We start from the raw sequence: 27,889 nt of genomic DNA on the forward strand, positions 1-27,889 counted from the left end.
AGAGAAAGAGGTAGGGGGCTAAGCTTTGTATCCCTGTGTTATGATTCCAGTCTGAATCAGTGCCGCACCTCAATCTTATTTAGAAAAAAAACAGGTACATTTGGCATGCCTGACTGTGGAATAGAGTTGCCAGGTCTGGGTTGGAAAATACCCGGAGACTTTGGGGGTAGATCCGGGAGAGTGTGGGGTTTGGGGAGGGGAGGGGCCTCAGCATGGTACAATGCCATAGAGACCACCCTTCAAAGCAGCCATTTTCTCCAGCGGAGCTGATCTCTGACAGCTGGAGATCAGTTGTAAAAGCGGGAGATCCCCAGGCCCCACCTGGAGGCTGTAGCAACCCTACTGTGGAAACATAGAGTGAGTTTTCATTTGGCCCTTGTGCTCCCTGTTAACTCCCATCAGCCTTTGGTTGCAGAGGTAGCCAAACAGGCATTTGAATGCAGAGAGGTCACTTTCTGCCTTACACAAAAAACTTGCCCCAGACCAGTTGAGAGACTCCCTCCCCCCCCCCACATTGCTGATTCTGAAAACAGTGAGCATAATCTGATGTTCTTGCTTTTAACCTGCCATTTCTTGATCCTCCGTTCATGGACTGATCCCAGTTTAACACCTCTTGCTAGCCTCAATCTGACTCACATCCACCCAACTTTAACAAGACAAGAGAACGGGAATTAAGCAAAATAAGAACAGTCTCTTCCCCATAGTGTTATAATAGAGGGCTTTGTGTCGGAGGTGAGAGCATTAAGTGATCTGGTTGGGCAGCAGTGTCAACACCATGTGAAGGTTTGCCAAGGTTTTCCACTCCTGTCTTCTGTTCCCCTGGCCCTCATCAATAACAGAGCCCAGCTCAAGCTTGCCCACCTTGGGTTTGTTCCAACAGTCTGACCTTTTGTTCAGAAGTGATGAAGTTCCTCCACGGGATGAACTTCAGGAGATATGGCTCCCCCGGGGCAGGCAGCCGGAGGAGCGGAGGGTGTGAGCCGTTAGAAAGATGAGGTCACCTGCCAGCAACAGTAGAGAAACTTCATCCTTGTTTGTGGTGAACCGGGAAACAGGCTTTGCAGATGCAAAACGTCACAATCCTGGAAAGCATCCTCTGGCCCAGGAAGTCATTTTTTCTTGTTACTTTCCCGTCCTCAGGGTTTTGAGTGCTGTGGAACTTTCAGGGGTCCCCCCCCCCTCCACCTAAAGAACGCCTGAGCTTCCATTCAAGAGTAACCAGCAGTGATGCATCTGGAAGTAATTTTCAAATGCCTGACTAGGTACTTGTAGCATTCCTATCCTCACTAAATCAGAGCTGGATCCACTTTACAGATATGGCTGTACAAAGGTGCCTTACATGGATCATACCATTCAAGTCAGAATGGACCACTCAGACTCACACTGACTTTCTGAGGTCCCAAGCAAAGAAAAGTCATTCCCAACTTTTGCTTCCTGAGATACTTCAGTTGGGCTAAACTTCAGACTTTGTGCATGCAAAGCACACAAGGCACTTTTCCTTTGGAATGTATTATCTGTACCACTGACAATCACAGCATACCACCTTGACATCTCCCAACACATGTCTCTTAATTCCTCATGTCACACTTGGAGAAACCAACCACTAAGATGTAGGTTGTTCATAGAAGAACATCTCCCCCACCCCCATAGCTTCCCATATGGGGAATTCACACAACCAGTTGAAGTGATAGCTACCCCTTGATTCAAATGGTTAACTCCTGCCTTGACTCCCTCTATTAGAGGTCCCTGCAGTAAGGAGGGGAAGGAAACAAAATTGCATGGAGATCAAAGGCTGTTTGTGATTTATTACAAGTTGGAAGGATGGACCTGAAGACAGTCAGTCCTCATACACAAGATTCCACCGTTTCCATGGCTGTGATTTTGTGTAATAGCTGTTTCTTACATTGTTGTCTTTCCTCTTTCCCCAAGGAGCTCAAGACAGTACACACAAAACTTTCTTTGTTTTATTGTATTAATTTTTATTGTTGTTGTTCAGTCACACAGTCGAGTCCGACTCTTCGCGACCCCATGGACCAGATCACGCCAGGCCTTCCTGTCTTCCTCCGTCCTTTGAAGTTTGCTCAATTTCATGTTCATTGCATCTGTGACACTGTCTCACCATCTCATCCTTTGCCGTCCCCATCTTCTTTGACCTTCAATCTTTCCCAGCATCAGGGTCTTCTCCAGGGAGTGCTCCCTTCTCATTTGTTGGCCAAAGTATTTGAGCTTCAGTTTCATTATCTGGCCTTCCAGGGAACAGTCAGGGTTGATTTCTTTTAGGATTGACTGATTTGATTTCCTTGCAGTCCAAGGGACTCTCAAGAGTCTTCTCCAGCACCATAGTTCAAAAGAATCTATTATTCGGCGCTCGGCCTTCCTTATAGTCCAACTCTCGCAATACTATGCATTATTAACTAAGATATGTCATCTCTTTCCCCCTCTCACATAAAGTTTGTACAATACTTGGGTCTTTTGTGGTGGGTCATAACTGCAGTATTATAACCCACCGCAAAAACTGTAGGGCTCCTTGGAAAATTAGCATCGATAAACAGGCCTGTAGCCAGGATTTTTTTGTTGGGGGGGGCATTTAAATGTTTAAGGGGGTAGTTAAATTACAGTTAATTAAATTAATCTGAATGCCTGTCTCTAAAGAGGGAGACTCCGAGCCTGTTTCTAGCCCTTCCTTTCAAGGAACAGGGCAGCGAAGCACGTCAGTTTCTAGGAACAAAACAGCTCAGAGGGCATTTAATTGCCAATGCCTTCTGAGTTCCCTTCCATAGGGAAGAAAGCTTAGCAGGGCACTCAAGAGTGGTACCTTCAATATATCTCCAGCAATCCCCCTTTCTGCTAGCCCAGTCCTGCTGTAGACCACCTAGGTCAGTGGTGGAGAACCTATGGCTCGGGTGCCAGAGGTGGCACTCAGAGCCCTCTCTGTGGGCACGCATGCCATCGCCCCAGCCAGGCCCAGACCATCATTAAAGTGTCGAGTTCTCTGCAAAATAATTTTAAGTAAATGAAAGCATTTGGGATTGCGTTCCTTACTTTGTTTGGATCATCTTAAGTTAATGTATTCAGGTTAAATTGCCGTGTTGGCCCTTTGCGATAAATAAGTGGGTTTTGGGTCGCAGTTTGGGCACTCTGTCTCTAAAAGGTTCGCCATCACTGACCTAGGTCATGGTGAGTCTTTCGAAAGTTGTCCCATTACCCTTTGGGAAACATGGACATTGATTATACAGCAGAACTGGGCTAGCAGAAAGGGGGATTGTTGGGGATCTTTTGAAGGCGCCATTCTTGAGTGCCCTTCTAAGCTTTATTGTCCTGTGGAAGGGACCTCAAAAGGCATTTAAATGCCCCCCGAGCTGTCTTTTCCCGGGTCCCATGATGGGAGGGAGAGGGAAGTCCAAGGGCAAGATGTGGTGCTCTCTCCCTAGCAGCTGCCAGCAGCAGGCAGTGGGGGTCTCTCCTCAAAAATAAGGTTTCCGGCATGGCTATTCGTGGGGATTAAGGAACAGAGCCCCAAAATTCACCACTGTAGCTATGGGTCTTCTGGTGAAGCAGAATCAAGCTTTCCTTTCTCTCTCGAACAGAGTGTTCGTACTTCCTTTGGCCTGAGAGCAAGAGTTGACTGCCCTTCAAGGCAATTTGGTTTATAACAGATAAGCTGGAGAAGCCATTTGTTTGCTTAATGTCTTCTTTTTATATATATAAATATATACTTAAATTGAAGCGGAAAGTGAATATATGGTCCACTTTTTGTCTTGCTTGTGTCAAAAACTAATGAACAGGATATACTGTACGAGGAGAGAACCCGTCAGTCCACCCTTGTGGGGTGCTTGGTCATATTATACCTTTAAGAGCAAATTAGATGATGTTTTGATGATTCATAATACCATATATCTAATGGTATGACTCGTCATCTAGAAAACAGCCATTTCTAGCCAGTTTTGTGTCTTGCAAATCTCCCTTTGGCACTTGAGGTCATAAATTAACTCGAGCGACTGACTCACTGGAGAACAGAACTCAGATCAGATACACATCTATTAAAAGGAGAAGTTAGGGAAGGCAGAGGGCAGGGGAAATGTGGTCTGCCTGTATCCAAAGAGATACACACATTCACACACACACACTCACACACATGCATGCATCTACAATGTATTGAGTGTGTGGGGGAGTGTTGTGGTGAAATAGGTTCCAGAAATGTCAAGGAAAAGGTTTCTGGGGGGGGGGGGGTTAAGTTTATTGCTGCAAAGGTCTGCAGAAAGAATGTGTTGGATGTCTCAGAATTCATGCAGATGGAGGCAGGGAAACAAGAGTCTTCACCATTGATAAAGCTGTATGTGCTCACACTAGGTTGACACATCTTTTTTATATTATTATAATTTATAATTTTTATAATTTATAGTCTTGCATGTAGAAGGTCCTGACTTCTTAGTTAGGAGGACCTGAGAACTGCTGCCAGTCAGAGAACACTACACTGGTCTAGATAGATCAGTGGTCTGATAACATATAAGGCAATGCCCTATGTCCCTATGTCCCTCTGTCTCCTATTCTCTTCTCAATATCAAATGTGCTCTCTTCGTTAAACCATTTGGCAAGCTGCATGTTTCTCTGTGTGTTTTGACTCCATTCCTGTTGGTCAAAATCTTTCCTAAACAGTGATGTTTAGGACTCAGCCTAGTCCCATTGAAGCGATCTGTCTCATGCCTTATATATTTTGGTTGTAATTCCTCCCAGAGTCTTGGAAATAGCACATCGGAGATTGAACTTTTGGGCTGCATCATCTTTCTTTTGATTCCTGTTCAGTCGTAAACTAACTCTAGTCTTGTGCAAACAGCTGCAGGCTGGGGGAAGCAATCGCCTTCTCCTTACACGCTTCCTCCACTAGGTAGGGAGATGTGCAGTGCCCTAAAAGGAACAGCAAAACCCAGAAGGTGCAGTTGGAGGGACTCAGAGGGAGTATGGAGTCCTTGACAGTTGTGGAAATGTCTTCGAAGAGTAATCGTACCCTGACCAAGACTTGGGGGGGGGCACTGTTTTGATTTTCTTTGACCTTTGTCCCAATGCTCTTCACCTTCACTCATCCTTGCCTCCCATTTCCCCACATGCTTGCATTTGCTAGAAATTCTGATGAAAAGCAAACAAATTGCGAACCCTGCCCACCCACTGTCAGCTCATCCGGCACTCTCTCCTCCTGGCTGCATTTGACGTCAGTCTTCCATAAACAGAATACCAGCAAATTGAATCAAGGTTTCAAGGGGGTGCCTGATTGTGACTCAGCGTAACCTCCTTAGGGTGTGTAGGTGGACTCATCAAATCGAAGGATGCTTTTCATAGATAACTTTGTTTAAAGGCTGAGAGAAGGCAGAGCGTGCCTGTGTACCTACCAGATCTAATTAAAGCACAGGAATACAACGTTGGAGTTACCGTAAGAAGCAAAGGCAATTACCACTATTGGATTAGTGTCCAGGGCAGGAGCATGACCAGTGAGGCTGCTGATGTTGGAACTGCATCATCAAACATGCTTTAGAGTGACCCACCACAACATGACATCATGTCCAGTGGATATCTGATGCTGCGCACCATTTCGCAGTTGAAAATAGATGCACTCTTGTTAATTTCTAACATCCATGTCTCACATCAAGGATCAGTGCTGGAGCACCTCCCCCTGCATCGTTCTTACAGGTTGCTGAAGGCTCCGCTCTCTGTGCCGTATGTGTTGGCTTGTCCGACCTACACTGATGTCTTGAAGCAATAGTAAATAGATCCCAGTGGATTCTTTTTCTAAATTATTATGACTGGTAGAAATAGTTGATTTGCATAATGAATTTGTCGTAGTAATAGTAGTTAAAATCTCATCATAGATCTGGCTGTTTCTGCTATGGACTAGCTGCAATTCGAGCATATCTGACAGTATTATTTGGAGAGATGGTTAAGGAGTGGCAGGTGGGGAGCTGGAGTGCTCTGCAGCATGTATACTTGGCCGAATGCCAGATGTGGACCACAAAGACCCAGGTTCTAGTCCCCACGCCATGAAGCTCAATGGGTGACCTTGGGCTTGCCACTGTCTGTTGTAGGGTTGCCAGCCTAGGGTTGTAAAATACCTGGAGACTTGGGGGTGGATCCAGGAGAGGGCAGAGTTTGTTGAGGGGAGGGGCCTCAGCATGGTACTGTGCCATAGAGTCCACCCTTCAGAGCAGCCATTTTCTCCAGGGGAGCTGATCTCTGTCAGCTGGAGAGTAGTTGTAAAAGCGGGAGATCCCCAGGCTCCACCTGGAGACTGGCAGCCCTAGTCTGTCGGCCTAGCCTACCTCATAAGGTTGTTTGGAGGCTAAAATGGAGGAAGAACTGGGGAGGAACCACACTTGCTCCTCTTAGCGCCTTGGAAGACAGTGACAAACATATGATAATGACAGTTTTTGTTTCTAAATGTGCCCCCAAATTTTTGGCCAGAATTATACAGGCATAGTGGTTTTAAAGGTGTAGGTGCTAGAAAGTAGGTACAATTTCTGGAGAATAAGGGTAGTTGGTGTTCCTGGGATATTCATAGAGCAAGAACATTCAAACCATGGTGCTTCATCCTGAAAGCCCAAGGCACAATAGAAGTCCGAAACCAAGTTCTATGTGGTAAAGGTAAAGGTTCCCTTGCTCGAAAGCCAGTCGAGTCTGACTCTAGGGTTGCGGTGCTCATCTCCGTTTCAAAGCCGAAGAGCCAGCGCTGTCCGAAGACGATTCCGTGGTCATGTGGCCGGCATGACTAAACACCAAGATGCACGGAATGCGGTTACCTTCCCACCGAAGTGGTACCTATTTATCTACTTGCAATTTCTTGCTTTCAAACTGCTAGGTTGGCAGGAGCTTGAACTAGAGACGGGAGCTCACTCCGTCATGCGGCAACTCGCGTCTTGAACTGCTGAACTACTGACCTTCCACAGCCTGCAGTTCAGCGGCTTAACCACTTGAGCCACCGCAGCTCTATGTGTTGCAAGAGCACAATTCTGCAGCAGTCTCTCAAAAACAGTATCAAGGATAAAGAATGAGCTTTGTTGGGCTTGGCAGAAATGAATCCCGTTCATATTAGCTTTCTGTCCTTTACATGTTTTATCCTACTCTTCTTCCAAAGGAGTTCAGGGTGTGGTATATATGGTTCTCCCAACCTTGTCCATTTTATCCTCACAACAACCTTGTGAGGCAGATCAGGCTGAGTGAGAACAGCTGCAACGAGCTTCATGGCAGAAAAGAGGTTTGAACCCAGGTCTCTCATGTTCAAGAAAGATTTGTTTTCGCTCCTGCATGAAACTAACTAGTCTGTATATTGGTGTCTTTTCTATGTAGCTTGGCTCATCAGCTTGAGCCGTCTGAAACTAGTTTTTGCTGACACTTGTTTCTGCCTGGCAGCAGCTGTCTACTTATAGAATCATTGTCCTGGATTTGCATAGACTGAGAGCCAGGATGGCGTAGTGGTCAAAAAGATGTATCAGAAACTATAGGTTCAGATCCTGTGCTTGACTCACAGTGGGTGACCTGCTGCTTTCGGTCACCCTTCCTCACAGGGTTGTTGAGAGGATAAATTGAAGAAGAGGAGAACATCGTATGCTGTTCTGAGTTCCTCGGAATACATGGTAGAGAAATACAGGAAGTGCATTAATTGGTGCTCTGAGCTGGAAGGCCCAGGCTAGCCTCATCTCATTCAGTCATGCAAGCGAAGCAGGGTCAGCCCTGGTTAGTACTTGGATGGGAGACCATCAAGAAAGTCCAGGTTCGCTATGCAGAGGCAGGGAACATCAAACCACCATCTGTTGCCTTGAAAACCATCTGGGGCCACTGTAAGTTGGCTGGGACTCGATGGGACTTTCCACCACCATATCGATTGGTCTTGTAGATCGATGAGAGATGGTCAAGAGAGGATGGCTAAGACTTTGGAGAGGGGAGAGATACAGATGGGCCTTTCGGTTATTCCCAACTCCGATATCTACCTTTCAGTCAAGTTTCCATTTTGACAGCAACCCTGTCGAGTCACAGGACAGGCTTGCATGTCAAAAACCCACACATCCATCCGCTGTGTCATGCTGGCTCTCAGTTTTGGTCTTTCTCCCTTCCCCCAAATTCAACCATAACAGAAGGCCAGAGTGGACTGATGAATCAAGGTGACTTCCATCTTATCTTTTGTGGTGTAGCCTACATTCTGCAGAGTGGTGCCAGGTGAGCACAGCACCGGAATATGAGACTTGCAGGTCTTTTGCTGGTGTTAGGATAGACCCATAAGCACTAGCACAATCCCTAGATTAATTTGTTTTGGGCTCTTCTATTTAGAAAGTCTTCTGGGCTTAATACAGCTCTGAAAAACGGGATTGCTGCTGCTGCTAGGTACGCTGTTAGGACAGATGTGGCCAGTGGCCAGTGTCAGTAGGGCTGGGCTTCTGCAGAAGCCCAAGGCATGGTAAAGGGCCTGTGGCTAAATGGGAACAGACAACCATCCTTCCACCAGTGGGAGGTGCCCCAGAGGTCTCTGGGGTGTTTCGGGGATTGTGGTGCAATCCCCCATTTCCTGCTGTCAACATGATTCCTACTTGAAAGAACTGTATTCTGCTGACTCTCACTCAAGCCTACTCAGAATTCAGAGAGAGAGAGAGAGAGAGAGAGAGAGAGAGAGAGAGAGAGAGAGAGAGAGAGAGAGAGAGAGAGAGAATCGTAACTCCCTTAACACAGAGAACTCAAAGCTTCAACAGTCAGGAGTTGCCTTCAGGCCTGTACAAAGAACACGACCCAAAGTCACCTCCTGGATCAAATTACCAGTAAGAAGATTCAGGATTGACTATCTGGCCCCAAAATGTAGTGGCTCTTGAGCAACAGAGCAGTTCTGTCTTCTCCCTTCCAATGTTCCTGCTCTGTTCCCGGACCCAGGAGAATCCTTAGCCCACTCACCTATCTTGGGCACCCTCTGCAAGGCAGGGTTGCCAACCTTCAGGTGGGGCCTGGAGACCTCTGGAATTACAATTGATCACCCCATGACAGAGATTAGTTCCCCCGGGGGGGAAATGGCTGCTTTGGAAGAAGAAAGGGGGGGGGAGATTGGATTTATACCCCGCCCTTCATTCAGAGTCTCAGAGTGGCTTACAATCTTCTTCCCTTCCTCTCCCCACAACACCCTGTGAGGCAGGTGGGGCTGAGAGAGTTCTGAAAGAACTACTCTTGAGAGAACAGTTCTCAGAGAACTGTGACTGACCCAAGGTCACCCAGCTGGCTTCATGTGGAGGAGTGGGGAATCAAACCCTCTTCTCCAGATTAGAGTCCACCACTCTTAACCACTACACCAAACTGGTGGGTGGGCTGTAGAGCATTATACTCCGCTGAGATCCCTCTCTTCCCCCAAACCCCTCCATCTCTAGGGGGCACCTCCAAATCCCCAGTAATTTCCTAACCTGGAGTTGGAAACCCTACCAAGATCCAGTTCAGCCTGGTCATAACTTGGAAATGTCAAACTTAATATGGAACTAGATGCCACAGCCAACCTGGAGTTGGCAACCCTGCCACCCCCTCCCCACAACACCCTGTGAGGCAGGTGGGGCTGAGAGAGTTCTGAAAGAACTACTCTTGAGAGAACAGTTCTCAGAGAACTGTGACTGACCCAAGGTCACCCAGCTGGCTTCATGTGGAGGAGTGGGGAATCAAACCCTCTTCTCCAGATTAGAGTCCACCACTCTTAACCACTACACCAAACTGGTGGGTGGGCTGTAGAGCATTATACTCCGCTGAGATCCCTCTCTTCCCCCAAACCCCTCCATCTCTAGGGGGCACCTCCAAATCCCCAGTAATTTCCTAACCTGGAGTTGGAAACCCTACCAAGATCCAGTTCAGCCTGGTCATAACTTGGAAATGTCAAACTTAATATGGAACTAGATGCCACAGCTCCACGTTACATGGCTCTGTTGCCTTTCTAAGAGTTCTCTGGAAACACCGTGTGTTTTTCTGCCTCCAGAGTCATTGCCTTTTCTCAGTAGGTGGCCATGGATGCCGTTTCAAACACTGAGAAACACCATCAGGCGTTTGGAGCAGGTATTTTCATTCTCCCTTCCCCCACTGCATTCCCAGAGAATCCTGCAGGCAGTTTCCTGTTTGCGCCAGCTGGTCAGGTGTTGTCCCTCCCCATGTTTGCCTGTTCCCCAACACCTCCTGCACATGGCCCCGCTCACACCGTCTCTTTAATTGAGTTTCTCACTTTGGCTGGAGATGTGACAGGGCTTGCTGGCAGGAGAGGCCCAAGGGAGCTGTAAACAGGGGAGTCTGCCAGGCGGGTGGGATGGGGGGGGGGCACGGATGCCTGTGTCCCTTCGAAGGGGAGGGGGGATCCAAAGGCCAGGTATGAGCTCACATTGCCTTTGCTCATTCCTAGATGGAAAAGTATGGGCATACCCTGCCCATCAAAGTCTGTTTCTCTCCTTGTCCCCAAAACAACATGCTTTCTTGCCCTGTCCTTATAAACTGTTAGCTCTGCATCATGCCAAACTGGTTTGGGGAAATGTGCTTTTGAGTTCTTGGACAATTCCGGGGGGGGGGGGGGGGCCCAAAGGGTCGTGTAATAAGTTTTGTATTAGGACCAGCCAAAATGTCACAACCCCTCCCCCACCTAGTGTACAAGCTTTCAGGTTCTCTAGAATTCTACACCAAGCTGGAAGTTCAATTAAAACAAAAACAAGTAAGGCAGGGGGAGAAAATCAATTTCTGCAAGGCTCTAAGTCTGCGGTTGGTAGTCTTAAAATGGAGTACAGGAGGTGTTGCAGATGTAATTGGATTACATGGTGCTGGGCACAAAACAGGTCTTCAAGTTCCCCGAAGACCACGGGGACAAAGGAGGGGTGGGGGGGAATGGCATGTTCCCTTTGTGAATATAAAAGGCAACAGTTAATCAAATGTCTCTCCAGCATTCAGTGAAACATACAGGTCCCTCGGTAAGGCAGAGAGCAAAAAGGAAACCACCGCGGCGTGGTTCATCTTTTGCCAAGTTCCCACATAGGTGGCCAATTTAAGTGCATGCATTTCAGTTCTTCACTGTATGAAACAGAAATGGTGTAGTGGTTAAGTGCGCGGACTCTAATCTGGGAGAACCGGGTTTGATTCCCCACTCCTCCACTTGCACCTGCTGGATGACCTTGGCCAAGCCATAGTTCTGGCACAGCTGTCCTTGAAAAAGAGCAATTTCTGTCAGAGCTCTCTCAACCCCACCTACCTCACAAGGGTGTCTGTTGTGGGGAGGGGAAGGGAAATGAGTTTGTAAGCTGCTCTGAGACTCCTCTGGGTAGTGAAGGGCGGGGTATAAATCCAATCTCCTCTTCCTCCTCCTCCTCCTTCTGGAACAGATGCTTGTCTGAGCCTTCTTCCTGATATGCCATCTTTCTGCATACAAAGTGTATGTGTTCCATCATGACAGTCTCCCCTTACAGCTTAAAGTGGTACTGCCCTACCGCCACATGTTGACCACCTCAGTAGGAACTAGGCTAAAGAAGTCAGAGAAGAAGGCTCCCTCCAGGTGGGACCTAGGGATCCCCTGGAATTACAGCTTATCGCCAGGCTACACAGATCAGTCCCCCGGGAGAAAATGGATACTTTGGAGGGTGGACCTTGTGGTGTTGTATCCCACTGAGGCCCCTGTCCTTCCAGGCTCCATCTCCAAATCTCCAGGAGCTTCCCAACCTGGAGTTGGCAACCCTGCCACCCCCTCCATCCCCTGCCGGTGGCTAGAGGAGACCTCGCAACCCTACTTCTGGATAGGCTTGTTTTCTCAGGGCAGGGACTTTTTTTTTAACTGTGCTGCATTCAGTCAGCCCAGGCACATCTTGGTGAGGAGAAAGAGGAGGGATCTTCCCAATGGCCTTGAATCCAATCCGGGGGGGGGGGTATAAATATCCCTAGTGCTTGTTTTCTGTAATGGGTTCCCCACTGGGCAGAAATTCCGACAGGGCATGACATGTGTGCTCCTCCAAGGTACTTCTAGCTAGGTGGGATGTGGGTGGCTCTATTCCTCACACCATTTCAGCAGAACACAGTGAACTCCCATGGCTTCGCTATGCTTCCCACCCCCATCCCCCGGTACCCAACATGTCCGTCAGCTCAGATGTTTTGCCGACCCAGCCCTCCCTCAGTAGCCCCATCCTTGAGGGATTACTGTCTGTACAACCCAGCAAGTAGTTAGTTATCCAAATATTTTGGATTGCGCCCCCCCCCCCCCCCCCTTCTTTTCAACCAGGCTCTGTTATCAAGCCCAGGTATAAATCTGTGAGGGTGGGGGAAGAGAGGACAGTTATTTTAAATGTTTATATTCCATCTCTCAGTCTGAATGCTTCACAGCTGGATTCCAATGTAAATACACACATAAACAAAGCATTAAAAAAAACCCTGTGCACATCATGATAATAAAAAAAATTATGAAAGCAGCCAACAAGGAATCAGTTTCAAAAGAGTAGTAAAAGCCGGACCATTCGAGGTTCTGCAATAACATTCAGACAAAGGGGGCAGGGGAGAATATTAAAAAAAGATGCATGATCACAAAACGCTTACAGATGCCAGTATTTTATGTATTATCTCTGCATTTCAGGCCTCTGGGGATCTGTCTCTACAGGCAGTCTGTTGGACTCCCCTGGTCTGGTTTGGTCATAGGTCAGGATGGATTTGAACCCAATTCTCCCAGATCTAAATTGAGCACTCTAGACATTACGCCACACCGGCACTCTCACGTCAAGAGTATTGCTAAAAATGTGGTTACTCAGGAAGTCCAACACAGCACGGTCCCGACTTCCCTAGTATCTCTGCTCCCCAAAGGACTATTAGACAGACGGCTGCAAAAAAAAAAAAAGTAATTGTTATTTAATTATTTTTTTTGCCAAAGTACCTATCCCCTGTCTGCCCTTTAGTTATGAGCTAAATCTTAACCCAGTGCATTCAGATTCTCTCTATAAAAGGAGCAGAGGAAGAGAAGGCGCCGAAACTGATCAAAGGGGAACATTTCATAAGTATATGGAAAGCAAGAACAGCAGATGTGGGTGACTCAGGGTGCCCTGTCCAAGGCAGCCGGGTGTTTAGGGAAACTTACACATTCCCATACAACGGGGAGTGCCGCATTGATTCTATTTATACCTTTTTCCTTTTGCAGCTCGCTTGAAGAAGGCATCTTTCATCCTGCCTGCATTCGATTTCCAGCCCACTTGGGTTTTCTCTGGATTCTGTTTTTGGTTGTCCTTTTGTTTAAGGTGTTACAAACTAACCCTAAGCAAATATATTTGTCCTGTTGAGTTCACTGGGACTTGCTTCCTGATGTGGCCCAGAGACAACCAAGCCATGCAACTTAGTTTTCTGAAATTTTCTAAGACGCAGCTAAGACACTGAGTACCCACATCACAGTTCATAGAGAACAACATTCACAATTAAAGGTAAAGGTTTCCCTTGCTAGAAAGCCAGTCGAATCTGACTGTAGGGGGCGGTGTTCATTTCCAAGCTAAAGAGCCAGCACTGTCCAAAGACGTTTCCATTGTCATGTAGTCGGCATGACTAAATGCCGAGGCGCACAAAACACTGTTAACTTCCCACCGAAGTAGTGCCTGTATCTACTTGCAATTTCTTGCTTTCGAACTGCTAGGTTAAGAGCCCCATGACTATTGCAGGGCCCGTGTGCCATTCCATCAAACACCTACACACAATCATATAACTATTAATATGTGTCTGTGTTAAGTGCCACCAAGTTGCTTCTGATTTACAGTGACCCTATGAATTAATGTCCTCTAAAACGTATCGTTAACAGCCTTGCTCAGGTCTTGCAGACTGAGAGCTGTGGCTTCCTTGTTTTGTTTTTTTTAATTTTATTCAATTTACATTATTTATAGCCCAACTTTCTCACATGGACTCAAGGCGGATTACATATAGTGAGTCAGTACAATCAACAAAATGGAGCATTCAGTGACTAATGCATTATGATATTAGAAGACTAGAACCATGACACATTAAGTGGCATGGAAATTACATAATAGGATCCTACTTGCAATATGCTGTATACAGCAGTAAAGCCCACTAGTCCCAATCATTTATCCAAGTAAGTTTGTGAAACCATTTTGTACTTATTACCTGCACAGAACAGCCCTTTTGAACAGTTTGGTTTCGCATAGTTTGCAGAAAGCCAGGAGAGCGGGAGGTTTCCTGACCTTTTGGGGCAGGCCATTCCACAAGTTGGGAGCCACAGTAGAGAAAGCACGTGTATGCTGAGGTTGCCCATTTGCAGGTTGGCACCAGTGTTCCCTCTAAGCTGAGTTAGTGTGAGCCAGCTCACAGTTTTTTAGCCTCCGGATCACACATTTTTGTCTTAGCTCAGGAAGGATGGCTCCAGAGCATACTAATTTATGCAGTAGCCAAATTGCTCGCTCACAACTTTAACTCACAAAGTAGAATTTGTGCTCACAAGACCCCACAGCTTAGAGGGAGCATTGGTTGGCACCCACAGGATCCCCCGGCTAACATGAGAAGACATGGAGCATAGAGAGATAGGCAGTCCCGTAAATAAGAAGGGCCAAGACCATGAAAGGCTTTATCTGTGACAGGCAATACCTTAAACTGAGTTTGGTAACAAATGGGCAACCAATGGAGGGTTTGCAGAATGGGAGTAATATGCATGCTCCATCTAGCTTCCACTAATCGTCAAGCTGCAGCATTTTGGACCAGCTGGAGTTTTCAGATTAATTTTGAGGGGAGACCAATGTACAATGCACAATGTTACTGTGACGTGGATCCAGGTGGCCAGGTCAAGTGTATCAAGGTATGGGGCCGTTTTCCAGGCTAGACTGAGTTTGAAGAAAGTCTTTTTTGCAGCTGCATTAATTTGCTTTTCCAGTAATAAAGCTGGATTAAGTATGACCCCAAGGCTTTTAACTGAGTCAGCAAGGGTCAGTGGAACTCCATCAGATGTCCTTCAAGGCCTCCACCTTCCCAGTCAGCATTGCCTCTGTCTTTTCAGGGCCTAGTTTAAATTTGTTGACTTTTAGTTAGTTGGCCACTGTGGCCAGGCAGTGATTAGTCAATCCATCTCACGTTAGATCGTCTTCTTTTCCTGCTTTCTTCAACTTTGCCTAGCGTTATTGTCTTTTCCAGTGACTCTTGTGTTTTCATAATGTGCCCCAAGTACGAAAGCCTCAGTTTGGTCATTTCAGCATCTAGGGAGATGTCAGGCTTGATTTGATCTAAAACCCCCAAATTGTCTTTTTGGCAGTCCACGGTATCCATAAAACTCTCCTCCAACACCACATTTCAAATGAATCCACTTTCTTCCTGTCTGCTTTCTTCATTGTCCAAGTTTAAACTATTAATATAGTTGGAAATTATAACTTTTGAAATGACCAGAGTTTCTCTGCACATGTCGGGTCTCCCCCCCCTTTCTGTATCTGGGGTGAGGGGAGAGCCTCAGCAGGAGGCACGGCAAGCTAGGTGAGAGAGGGAGATTGCCCAGGCACCCAGAGAAAGGCCTCTTGGCTGTGGGGAAAGGGTGGTTAAATCACTTCCACCACCCCACTGTGGCCAGCTTGCTCTCTTCTTGGGTGGCTGCTGTGATGGTTTTATTTCCTTTTCTCTGCAGTCAGCTTGCTTTCCTCTCAGCAGTTGCTGCAGGGCTGAGTTGAGACCACAGAGACTAGCTGGAATGAGCCCCACAGATCAGGGAAGCTCACCATTTACTCATCCTTCAGTTCCTCCTTTTTATTTATTTATTATTTATTTATTTATTTAAATAAAGGGCTCAGGGCGGTTTAAAGGTAAAGGTTCCCTTGCTCGAAAGCCAGTCGAATCCGACTCAAGGGTTGCGGTGCTCATCTCCGTTTCAAAGCCGAAGAGCCAGCGCTGTCCGAAGACGTTTACAACAACATAAAACCTAATACAATTTTAAAACCAGTTAAAACTACAAATTCAATATTAAAACATTCAGCATAAATGTTTAAACAGATGGCATATTTAGCATTTCAGATTTTCCGGGAGGGGAGGGGAGGGTGCCAGGCAGATGTAAAGGAACCGTCACTGGCCTCAACCAAAGGCCTGGCGGAACATCTCTGCCTCTTAATAGATCAGACAGGGCACAGATGTCATTCAGTAGAGAGTTCCAGCAGGCTGAGGCTGAGAAAGTTCTGGCCCTGGTCGAGGCCAGCCGGATATCTTTGGGGCCGGGAATCACCAGAAGGTTCTTATCTGCTGATCTCAGTGCCCTTCGGGGGACATATCAGGAGAGGCGGTCCTGAAGATACGTAGGTCCCTGACCTTTAAAGGTGAGCACCAAAACCTTGAATCTGATCTGGGGGAACCACTTGCCACAAGCACAGGTCCTCCCAGGCAATGACCTTGCTCACTTTCCGGGGACATGGAGTTGATGAGCCACAGGTAGCATGCTAAAAATCCACACATGGTTCTCGAGCATCCGAGTGAGTGTCACTGAGCTAGGTTTCAGAGGGTAGCTGTGTCGGTCTGCAGTAGAACACCTAGATTTGACTCCAGTAGCACCTTTGGCTCATACCCCCCAATATATTTTGGTCTCTAAGGTGTCACTGAGCTAAGTAATCATTAACATGGTAAATCTTATCAGCAGCTGAACAATTTGGAATGATGGGGGGGGCCCCTCAGCAGACTGGGTGTTCTTCCATACAATCCATGTGCTAGTTTTCAACATGAAGGTTCCCCCCGCCTTGATGGAGGGATATTCAGTCCCCCTACAGTCTAAAGTAGTGCTACACAGCTGTAAGTTTACCACCTTACAGTTTTCCACAAAAGGTCAACACTTTGCCCATGGCTTTATCAACCATTCCAAAAGACGCTGCTGTTGTTACTGCAGGTGGTTCCCTGAGGAATTCTGCAGTCTCCTACAGAAGCCAGGAGAGGATGGGCTACCTGATTGTCTACCAGCCACCCAATCCAGCAATACTGATCATTGCATTCAGGTTCCCACCTTCCAAAGTAATCAGGGGGCTGGGCTGTCCCTGACTGTTTTCACAGACTACAGTTCTTTCAAAGGCTTACAGTAACAGTGTTAACTGTTGTTAATTTATTCTTCCAATTTGTAAGGCATGTACAGTCCGATCCTAAACGAGAGTCATGCCCTGTCAAATCTGTTGAAGCAGATGGACTCTGAATAACTTTAGGACTGCACAGTTAGAAAGAGTTGTCCTTCTTGATGAAAAGTGACTAATAAATGTACCCTATGAATAGTAATACAGAGGATCTCAGTTGCTGTTTCTGGCAGAATTGTTTCAGGATCAGCACCTTTGAGCCGGAAAGCACAGAGCAAGAGTGGAGCAGAGGGACACATTGCTCATCAAGGGTTTGTGTAAATGTTGCTGCATCTGGGGGCTGAGAGGTGGTTAGCCAGACTCAGAGCGTATCAGTCCCAACTGCCACAGAGAGAATGCGAGTGGCTAGTCAAAAGGCTGGCAATCTCACAGTTCAAGTGAGTGAAGGGAACCAATTATCCCAGGAAACTGGCTTCTGTTTGTTTGTGGGAGGGCTTGTGAGATCTGAGCTGGAAAAGAGAGCTGCCAATTTCTGAGATACTAATTCTGTTATTAATACAATCCACCGCGAGTGCATACACTCAAACTGTGTTAACAGTGTTTTTTGGGGTTTTTTAAAGGTTCCCTGACTAAGTCTGTGGGGAGGGGATAATTTGAATCTGTCTGGTGCAAAGTATAAGACAAAATAAAAGGCAAAGGAGCTGGCAATGTCAATTTTTTGGTCACTGGTCTGATATCAAGTCTGCCAAAGGAGATGGAATTAGAAACTTGCTTCCCAGTCCCCCCCCCCCCCCCCCCCTCCCTAGGCAAACTGATCTCTGTAGTCTAGAGATGAGCTGTAACTCCAGGGAATCTCCAGGTCCCACCTGGAGGCTGGCATCCCAAATTGTAAGTAGGCCTAAAAGGCCTATATTTCCTATAGCATTGCCCATTTCAGGTGGCTATTTCAGGTTCATTTTCCTCACCCTCCATGACAACTTTGGTCCAATCCCCCCCCCATCCAATCTGTTTACCATTAAAAAAAATTAATAAGAGGACCTGTCATGGATTTCCTAGCATCATGTCTAGTTTGAAGTTCGGTGAGGAGGTAAGCCTTCATTGGGCTGTAGGTGACGCTCCAATGATTTAATGCTCCTATAGCACACTAGTATTCTCCCTGAAGTGCAGATTTTCTCCATGGGGGGAGTTTGCTTGTATTTCCCTGGGGGTGGGGAGATTGTCTGGAGGACTGTTCAGTCCTGCTGACCCCCCTGCTTCAGTCTGATGTGGTACTGCACATGTACTGATGGGATACACCCAACAGGCTAAACAGTGAGTCCCTGGGGCCATTTCTAGTCAGGAAAACAGAACTACAGATCCCCAAGTGCCGCAGTCCTGATCTGAATCAGCCCCCACATGCCTGGGAATCTTAAGTTTCACCAGGGAAGTACCAGCACACGCCTGGCTGAGCAGCATGGGATGGACCCCTTAAAGAAGTAGACATGCAGTTGGGAGACTTAAGACTTGAAGTCTTTATTGAGACACGAGTCTCTCCTGCAAATTTCTAGAATGCCAAGAGGCCATAATTTCACCTTAAACAGATGCTTTGGAGGTTTTCTTAAAGAAAGTGTGGTCTTCCCCCCCCCCCCCCCCCCCCCCCTTTCCCATCTTGCTTTATTCTACTCTTTAAAATTTCAGGAGTCCTTTCAGAATTATGAATCCATCGCTGGTGATTGATGGGGAACCAAATGATGTTTTCAGAAGAGGGGGCTCCTAAAGCCTTTGCCCCCTATGCTGCACAGTGTCATTACTCAGATAGGTTTGGGCAAAGTCTGTTGTAACCAAACGTCCTCTGCCTCAAGCAGTCCAGACTGCCTAGTCCAAAAGTCAATTATAAGTTTGTTACCTCTGCCAGAATGCTGAAGCCAGTCCCCGTGCAGATCTTCTTAGAAAGCATAGATTTAAGTTAACCTCCAGTTTAAAGAATTAAAGCCAGGAAGCTGTTTAGGGAAGGTGTGGAAGCTGTTAGAAAACTGTAAGCAGCTGAAAATCAATTTTAAGGTCAGGCTGATCACAGAACTGTATTCTATTGTCTTTCTACTGTGTGGATTGAAAGTGTTACTGGGTTCAGGGTATTCCCCCCCCCCCCCCCGGGCCATATGTATCCAAATGCTGTCAAGTTGCAACCAACTTTCAAGGCAAGTGAGAAGCAGAGGTGGTTTGCCATTGCCTTCCTCTTCAGAGTCTTTCTTGGTGGTTCCCCGTCCAAGTACCAACCCTGCTTAGCTTCAGAGTTCTATCAAGACTGGGCCTATACCATGTCACCTTTCCTCCACTGTAAGCACCTACCCACACATTAAGGTCTCCCTCAAAGGCGTTGTTCTATGGTCTCCCACTGTCTGAGGCATTGTGGGTGGCTGTACAGCCTCACCTACTCGAGCGGTACCAAGCTCATGGCCTTCCTAGGGATGTCTGTCTTGTTCCATCACTGCTGGCTTTTTGTCATGTAGTGATGTTGGTGGTCTTCCAAAACATTTGTAGCAGTCATTGACCATGCAATCTGAAGCAGAGTTACAACCTTCTTGTTGTCAATCATTGTTCTTCCTGACTGTGTTGGCTCCTGTTTTCACTTTGTTCTGATGACCTTTTTAAATGACTGTATTGTAGTTTTTAGGATTCATAGCTGCCTTGTCATTGTATCTGTTGAAGGGTGGGATGCAAATATTGTAATAAACACAAAAAGAGAAATATTATGTTTGTTTGGAAGCAACCTCTGGTGCTTGATAGAGGTTGGTATGTGCAGGCCTGAAAATAAACTACCAGAAAACTAAAGTAGTTGTTTTCTCCACCAATTGGAATCCTTCTGGGTTTAGATGGACTCTGAATGGGGAAGAAATCCAGCAAGTGAAGGAGTTTTCCTATCTGGGTATCCTTTTCACATATAATCTAAAATGGGAGCCACATCAGTCAGTGATAAGGAGAAAAGCAGAAACCTTTGCTGACCATATATTAACACACACACACACACGAAATGGAGGTGGGGATTATGTTCCTGGTACTGTTCCAGTCTTTAACCTAAAAGTAATTCCTCTTATCCTTTACGGAGTAGCCATAAAGATTATCTCGGTAAATGAAAATGTTGACCATCTTCTTTTATATTTCCTGCAAAAATTATTAAACATTCCTCACTGTGTGGCTGATGTGGCTCTCTGTTCAGAACTGGGCCAACGTTCCCTTGAGGGAAGGGCTTGGTTACAAGCATTTACACTATTCATCAAGTCACACTTGAGCAGCAAGGGCTACCTAGTGCTCCTGAAAGAAGACTCTTATAGGTCAATGTGGTTTAAGACTGTTTTTGAGAAACTGTTGGCTCTCAGTGTTAACCTAAACAGTATCCAGGCCCTGGGTGTTCATGCAGCATTTGCTTTGGTGAGAAATTGTGTAAAATCAATTAATCACCAAAACTCTGCCTTTAGGTCATGCTGTACTTGTTCATACCAGTTTTTTGGTGGTCCAACTCCAAAATCTCTTCCCTCCTACACCTGTTTGTTGTCTTCCCAAAGCCTGTTAAGGGTGTTCAATGCTCACTCCTATGAAGTTACAAAGGGTAGGTTCATGTGGTTACCTTATTCAGAATGAATCTGCCCCTGTCCCTTAGGTAAGATCAGTACAATACCACATACCCTTCTGGAATATCCTTTGTATGCTAATCTCAGGAGGCATTATATTTCACTGTGTTTGTAAGCTCATTCTGACGTATATTTTGATTACCTAGTTACCTTTTTAATTGCTGACAGGGAACCAAAAAGTACTCTAGCAGTTGCAATTTTTTAAAAACTCCTTTTGTCTATTGGGTGATAAGTGATTAACAACAGCCATGCAGTACTTAAGATGTATCATAGAGCTTTTACTGGATAAAAGGAAATGAAAGGTTGGTATGTGCAGCATGAAAATCAATAATGGAACCAGTTTTAAATCAGGTACAGCCTTAATCCATGCAATAGAGCAAGACTGTGGGATGCTGGTCCACTAGTTTTGACGAGCTCCTTGGAGTTCTAGGTATCCATTCTCTCAAGATGGAACTGATGCTGCAGAATAGCTCCATCAAAGAACAGCAGCCCGTTCTTGTTGCTCTTGCCACCCTTACTGTATTCTTCCTTTCTCACTGCTTTTCAGGCTTTCAAGGGGGCTCTGATGAGCTCGTACTGGTGCTCAGGGAAAGGAGATGTGATCGAGGACTGGTGCCGATGCGACTTGAACGCCTTCGATGAGAACGGCCTCCCCAACTGCAGCCCCCTCCACCAGCCTGTGTAAGCCCTTCTTCTCAAACATCCTCTGTGTGTGCCATCCCAGAGTGGCTAGTGGAGACGCTTCTCCCTCGCTTCTGCCCAAGGCCCCCTCCCTCCTTTCATCCCCAAGCTGCTGCCCAAAGGTTGGTAAATCAACCTTTCAGGCTCCCGAAAAAAAGTACTCATTGGCAAAAACTCTATGGATGGTGTAAGCATCCAATGAAGCTGATGTACAGTAGATTCAGGATGAGCAAAAGGACATACTTCTTTACACAATGAGTGACTAAAATGTGGAATTCACTGGCAGAGGGTGTTCTGATGGCCACAGGCATATCTGGCATTAAAAGTGGGTTAGACGATGTCATGGAGGATAGGTGACCAGAAGGAACCTCCACATTCAAAGTTAGTAAAACTCTGAATACCAGTGCCAGGAGGCAAGATTGTGGGAAGGCCTCGACCTCTGTGCATTGTTGTTAACTCTCCATGGTAACTGCTTGGGCATTGTGTGATGATGCCAGACGAGATGGACCACTGGTCTGATCCAACAGAACTCATTGTGTGTTGATGCAAAATGTGGATGCAAGAAAACATCTAGCCCAGTTCGTAGAGAGGTGAACTTCAGAGATTAACTCTGCGCAATGCCGGACCAGACGTTGGTGTTCTGATCCCCTGTCTTATGCCATGGTGGGAGAGGGAGTGGATCATGACCACGATAGAGAGCATGAGGGCCTTGTCTCCATGCACTTTTCACAATGTAAATCCTTCCCCCTTCCCCAGGTGCTGCTTGTGATAGGAAGGGAGTCCTTATGCAGCACCACAATTACAATCCAGATGTACATCTCCTCAGCTGCCATTTGTTGAAACTGGAGATCTCATCACAGATTCCCACTGTCTAGTCTCCTTCAGCTGTGTGCTGATGTATGCCAGAGGTCAGCATTGCAAATCATGTGAGAAATTTGGGAGGCTTTGCAAAGTGGCAGCATCTGAGACTGCATAGATGTGTGGATGTGTTCTTGCAGGCAGGTTTGTCACCATGGGCATAGGGATGTGCTGTGCAAATCAACATGCACCAGTATTTCCTTTTTCCAGGCAGCTGTGCAAAAAGATGCAAGCTGGCTTTTCAGGGTTTCTGTCTTCCCCTCCCCACTTTTGTTTGGCCCAGATTGCGACTGTCCCCAAACGTGGAACCTTCTAGTACTGTCGTCTCTTTGGAGTGGTTGGATGTTCAGCCTGCCATTGGAACCAAAGTCTCAGACTACATCCTCCATCATAAGAAGGTTGATGAGTACACCAACACCGATCTCTACACAGGTCAGTGGGGGATCAGAGCACATGGTTTAAAGTGCACAGTGAAGGAATATTGAGCTCTGATTCAATGGTAGAATGACATATTTTTGCTTGGAGAGACATGCGCGGGGTTCCCAGGCAGTCTGACAAAGGGAATGTTGACTCTCAAAAGCTTATACCCTGAAAATCTTGTTGGTCTCTAAGTTGCTACTGGACTCATATCTAAGCATTCTACTGAAGACCAACATGGGTGCCCTCTGAAACAATATTTTTGTCTGTGTGCAGAAGATCCAAGGATCCGTGTCTGACATCTCCAGTTTGATGGGTCTCAGGTAGCAGATGTTGGGAAAGACCTTTATCTGTCTGAACAGTACTGAGCTAGATGGACCAGTGGTCTGATTTTCTGTATGTCAGTTTCATAGGGTCATGTCTCTTATCAACAAAGTGGGCACTGCAGCTGGGTTCTCTCCCTCTCTCTCCCTGTGTGTGTGTGTGTGTGTGTGTGTGTGTGTTTGTTTAGGGGACATTCTCATTAGAGAGGAGTGACTCCAGTTAGTAGTGTTATCATTTAGAATAACACAAAGCTCTTCTGGTTTATCTGGTTTTGGGTATCAGTTCATATTTTTAACAATACCTCCACAATGTTGGGTCATTCAGACAAGACACAGTAAGAGGCATCAGAGTTTCAGACAGAGTGCATGAAGCAAATATGCAATGTTGTTTTCCTGTAACAGTCAGTCTTTTTTTTGTGTGGTTTCTATAACAGTACTAATAAGTGTCTATCATTCCCTTGAGCTTGTAGAGATGTGCTTGGGGTTCCCAGGCAATCTGAAAGGATGGCAAAGCCAGCTCACAGATGGACAAAGGGACAAACTTCAAAAGGTGCTGAGCAAGCCCCATCCCGTCAGCTCTCAGATGCTAATGTTAGCCGAATTGCTTTATTTACAGCAATTGGCAATTTATAAATGGGTTCTTGCCAGTTTATACCAAGGTCTTGTTCCCACATGGGTTACCAGAGAAGGATAACGAGGCTGTTGTTGTTAAAATAGATGTCTTTTACTTAAAGAATAAATCTCATACAAACAATACTGATGCACTCACACATTCAATCAAGTTCCTCAGAATTACAGTATTAAAATAAGCACGGTTGCATTAGCAGGTGGGGGTGATGACGGGTGATACTTATCTGTCTTGCAGCTTGGTGGTCCCAATGAAGAATAGAGGGGAAGAAATAGAAAATTAAGGAATTCACACACAACCAAAACCAGCCGGAACGCGTGGGCAGTAGAGGCAAGGGTTGGGGATAGCAAAGGGGACTTAAGAGGAGTTAAAAACAGACAGGGGTTGTTGCAGGGGAGATGCTAGTTGATCAAGTAGGAGGGACCAGGTGACTGGTTCTCTCCTTTTCTAGTGGGTTCAAGAGATGGGTGGTAACTGTTCCAACCTCTTGGCCCACCTACCTGTTAGTCCGTCCCAAAAACAATCCTATTGGTTCCATGGAGGGAGGGGTGGTCACCTAAGAGGGGTGGCCAATATTGAAACCTAAAACCTTGCTCAAGGGATGGCATCTGTATTGCTGATGAAGCTGACCATTCTCATTGTGAACCAAATGTCCATTTGGCAGGAAATACCAAAGCAGGAACAAAGCAGTTGATGGGTGGTAAAGGTAAAGGTTCCCTTGCTCAAAAGCCAGTCGAGTCCGACTCTAGGGTTGCGGTGCTCATCTCCATTTCCAAGCTGAAGAGCCAGCGTTGTCCGAAGACATTTCCATGGGGTCATGTGGCCGGCATGACTAAACACCAAGGTGCACGGAACGCTGTTTCCTTCCCACCGAAGTGGTACCTATTTGTCTACTTGCAATTTCTTGCTTTCGAACTGCTAGGTTGGCAGGAGCTGGAACTAGAGATGGGAGCTCACTCCGTCATGCGGCAACTCGGGTCTTGAACTGCTGAACTACTGACCTTCCACAGCCTGCAGTTCAGCGTCTTAACCACTTGAGCTACCGTGACCACAAACAGTTCAGCAATGGGGGCTTTCTCTGCTCAGAGCTGTTGTTTCTCATTGCTCATAATAATGGAGGTGTGTGCTTCTTTCACCAGGCTGGTAATGGTGTAGCTGAAACCTTATTCACGTGTAAGTCTTGTGTAGGCACCTTCTATGTGTTGCATCACAACAGGTGACTTAAAGTGTACAGTTCTTTGAGCCTGTGTGTGTGTGCACAGTCCATTGTGTGTAGCAATAAATATAATTCATAAAGCAAATATCCACTTCATTCTCTAACACTAAGGAGTACCAACCCTGGCAAGTATTTGGATGAGAGACCTCCAGAGAATACCAGGGCTGAGAGGCCAGAGGCAGGCTATCAAGCCACTTCTCTGAATGTCCTCTGTGCCCCAGTAGGAGTCACCAGAGGTTGCCATGACTTCCAGCCATGAGCAGACACACGCACGCACGCACACACAAAAATGCAAAAAATACCCAAAAAAAATTAAAGTGCTGAGCAGAATTGTTGGCCAAAGCCTGCAAATGGTCTTGCTTGCTGGGTTTTCAGAATGACATGTTCTTCACTGGAGACAGCCAATTCCCATTTTCTTCCCTAGTGGTTGCTATTGGTCTCCTAGACAAAGTGGGAGCTCCTTTACCTGTTGAAAAAGAACTCAGTTTGTGTACTTCTTGTTTGCATATTTTTTGTCTCCTGATCAGTAGACACATTGGAGTTTGTCATTGATGGAAGGGTAGCTGGTGCTGATAACACATTTGGCAGGACCTGGAGAGCTTCAGATAGATAAAATAATTTTGCTGGGGAAGGGGTATCTCTTTGTTGGTTTCTAGGCAGACTCCCATTCACATCCTAGTTCCAAATGCTGAAACAGAGAGCCCCAGAAACACTAAAGGAGGAAGGTTTCTAAAAAGGTAGATGGGGCTGCTGCTGGAGCTGCAGAACCACTATCTGAATTATGTACTTTCTGATTATCACAATGGGTCATGGATCTTCTGTATTCTATATGAAACGGAAGGAAAGCGGAGTGCCTCTCAGCACCTGCAGAGGTGACTGGTGGCAGCTTCTAGTCAGTGCTTAAAAGATCAAGGGCAGGGCATTTGGCAGAGTTTCAATGCCGTCTTTAGAAATAGGTGCAGCTGTTACCCAAGATGGCAAAGTACACAGAGTCCTTTTTGAGCACTACTCAGACTGTATGTGTGTGTGGGGTGGGAGCTATAACTGAGCTGTGAGGACGGGTGATTCGTTCCTTTATTGTCCTTTCCCCCTTTGGGCCCTCTTCTTCCGAAGCATCCATTTGACGTGGAAGGACTAGATAGGCTATCGATCTCACCCAATATGGCAGTCCTTTCGTTTGTGTGGGTGCCTTACTCCATTCCTTTGGCATCTGTGGGCCTCCCACAGCTTTCTGCAACTGCGTGCTGCCAGCTGTGGAGATCCAACGCTGTACGTGCCACTAGACCAGTCTCTGTCTCATCTAAGAGAACAGACCTGGCTCCAGGGGGAATTTTGCCAAGGTGCTTGTGGACCGATTGAGTTCCTCGAGGTATGCCCAGAACAACCCTTATTTAGGGGTTAGCAGGTTCCTTCCAAGGCACCTAGAGGGCAGCATTACCCAGTATATTAACTTTTTTCCTTAATTTAAAAGAGTTTCAGATCTGCACTTGTAAGTAACTGAGCCTTTTGTTTTCCGATTGCTACTATTTTAAGCTGCTTATTTTTTTTATTCTGAATTTTTTGTTTCTTTTTTAGTTTAACTTCATTGCTGTTTTATTCTTCTGATGTTGTTATGCTGCCCTTACTGATTTACATTCTCTCTCTCTCTCTTTTCTAATGTGAAAACTGCCTCAAACATGTTCTAGAGAGAGCATCATATAAATATATTAACCAAATAAACCCAAAGAGATAAGACGTGCTTCTCTTGAGAGCCGTCTGAGAGAAATGTGAATTCTCAGATACATGACACCCACTGTGACTCAGTGGTAGAACATCTGCTTCCCATACAGAAGGTTTCAGGTTTCATTTCTAGCATCTCCATTTAAAAGGGTTGAGTAGTGATGGCGGAAAGTTCCATCAGGTCATAGCCGATATATGGTGACCCCATAGGTTTTTCAAGCAAGAGATGTTCAGAGGTGGCTTGCCATTGCCTGACTCTGTGTACCAGCGTAGAACTTCTTTGGTAGGCTCCCATCCAAGTACTAACCAGGGACAATTCTGCTTAGCTTCCTCAATCTGATGAGATCGGGATAGCCTGGGCCATCCAGGTCAGGGCGGTCAAGTAGTAGATGGTGTAGAAGACCTCTGCCTGAGGCCCTAGAGTAGAGATCTGCTGCCTGTCACAGAAGGCAGTACTGACATTTATATACCAGTGGTCTGGCCCAGTGTAATGCCACTTCCTGTGATGTGATGCTGCATGTCAAGGAGGCTTCACCTTCAGTGAGACCTCCTCTCCATGTGGAAGTGGGATGTGGCACCTTCTGAACATGCGATGTGACATAGCAAGAGCTCCAGAAACTCATAGGTAGAAAACCACCCCCACCTGGATGTGTCAAAATATCCAGAACTAAGTGGAAGATGACCACAAAGGTTTTAAGTTGATGTTTTTAACTGAATGGAGCAGGACTGAATTCCTATATCCCAGATGCTCCCTTTGGAATGTCCCTGTGGATGTAACTGCTTGGAGGAAGTAATGTGCAAGTTTGCAGAACCACTGTTGGTTGGTACCACTTCCCAGCAGTGATCCCATGAGTGGAGCAAATGCTTTTCAGGTCATCGATACCACCATTTGGAGGAAGTTAAGATATACAGACATCAAATAGCTGAGAGATGGAGGGAATCCATGAATAGATCCCCCTGCAGTTTTTTGTTTGTTCGATTTTAAAATGATAATTACAAGAGGGAAGATTTGGTTCAGGAACCTTAGGGGAAGAGGGTTAACCCTTTCATCCCATGCCATTTTCACAAACGTGGTCATTCGCTTAAACCTGACGTTTGCCCTGCGAAGGAAGGATGTTGTATACTTATCTTTTCCCCCTGTAGAGAAAATAACAGCTTGGGAGAGGGAGGAATTAATGACAGTAAAACTGTGCAAAGCAAAAGGGTTAAACTCCTCCCACTGTTGGCTGCCATTAAAACCTGTGCGGGAGATTTGTCCAAACGGCTCCCAGGGCCTCATTGTTAAGATTCTCAGTTGGCTCAAGGGGAATGCAGTTACAAGAATAAACTGGTAGGTGCTGGACCATAGGTGACCTACATTTAGTAGGGGAGATCACAAGGTGTTCATCTATCTGTATGGATTACCGAATTTAGTGGCC

General features: G+C 46.3%; 1 protein-coding gene across 1 annotated transcript in view; it reads left to right on the plus strand.

Annotated features, from left to right (window-relative positions):
• LOC107117485 (astrotactin-2-like) overlaps positions 1-26,035 on the plus strand; it is a 490,835-nt gene extending 464,800 nt beyond the window's left edge. Inside the window, exons 18-20 of the mRNA XM_015419611.1 lie at positions 21,177-21,310; positions 22,452-22,600; positions 25,980-26,035. Of these exons, the coding sequence (XP_015275097.1) occupies positions 21,177-21,310; positions 22,452-22,600; positions 25,980-26,035 (339 nt within the window). The remainder of the gene's footprint in view (positions 1-21,176; positions 21,311-22,451; positions 22,601-25,979) is intronic.
• Positions 26,036-27,889: the final 1,854 nt, after the last annotated feature.

The sequence above is a fragment of the Gekko japonicus genome, unplaced genomic scaffold, assembly GCF_001447785.1.
Source record: "Gekko japonicus isolate JY-2015 unplaced genomic scaffold, Gekko_japonicus_V1.1 scaffold1142, whole genome shotgun sequence".
In the NCBI taxonomy this organism is placed as follows: domain Eukaryota; kingdom Metazoa; phylum Chordata; class Lepidosauria; order Squamata; family Gekkonidae; genus Gekko; species Gekko japonicus.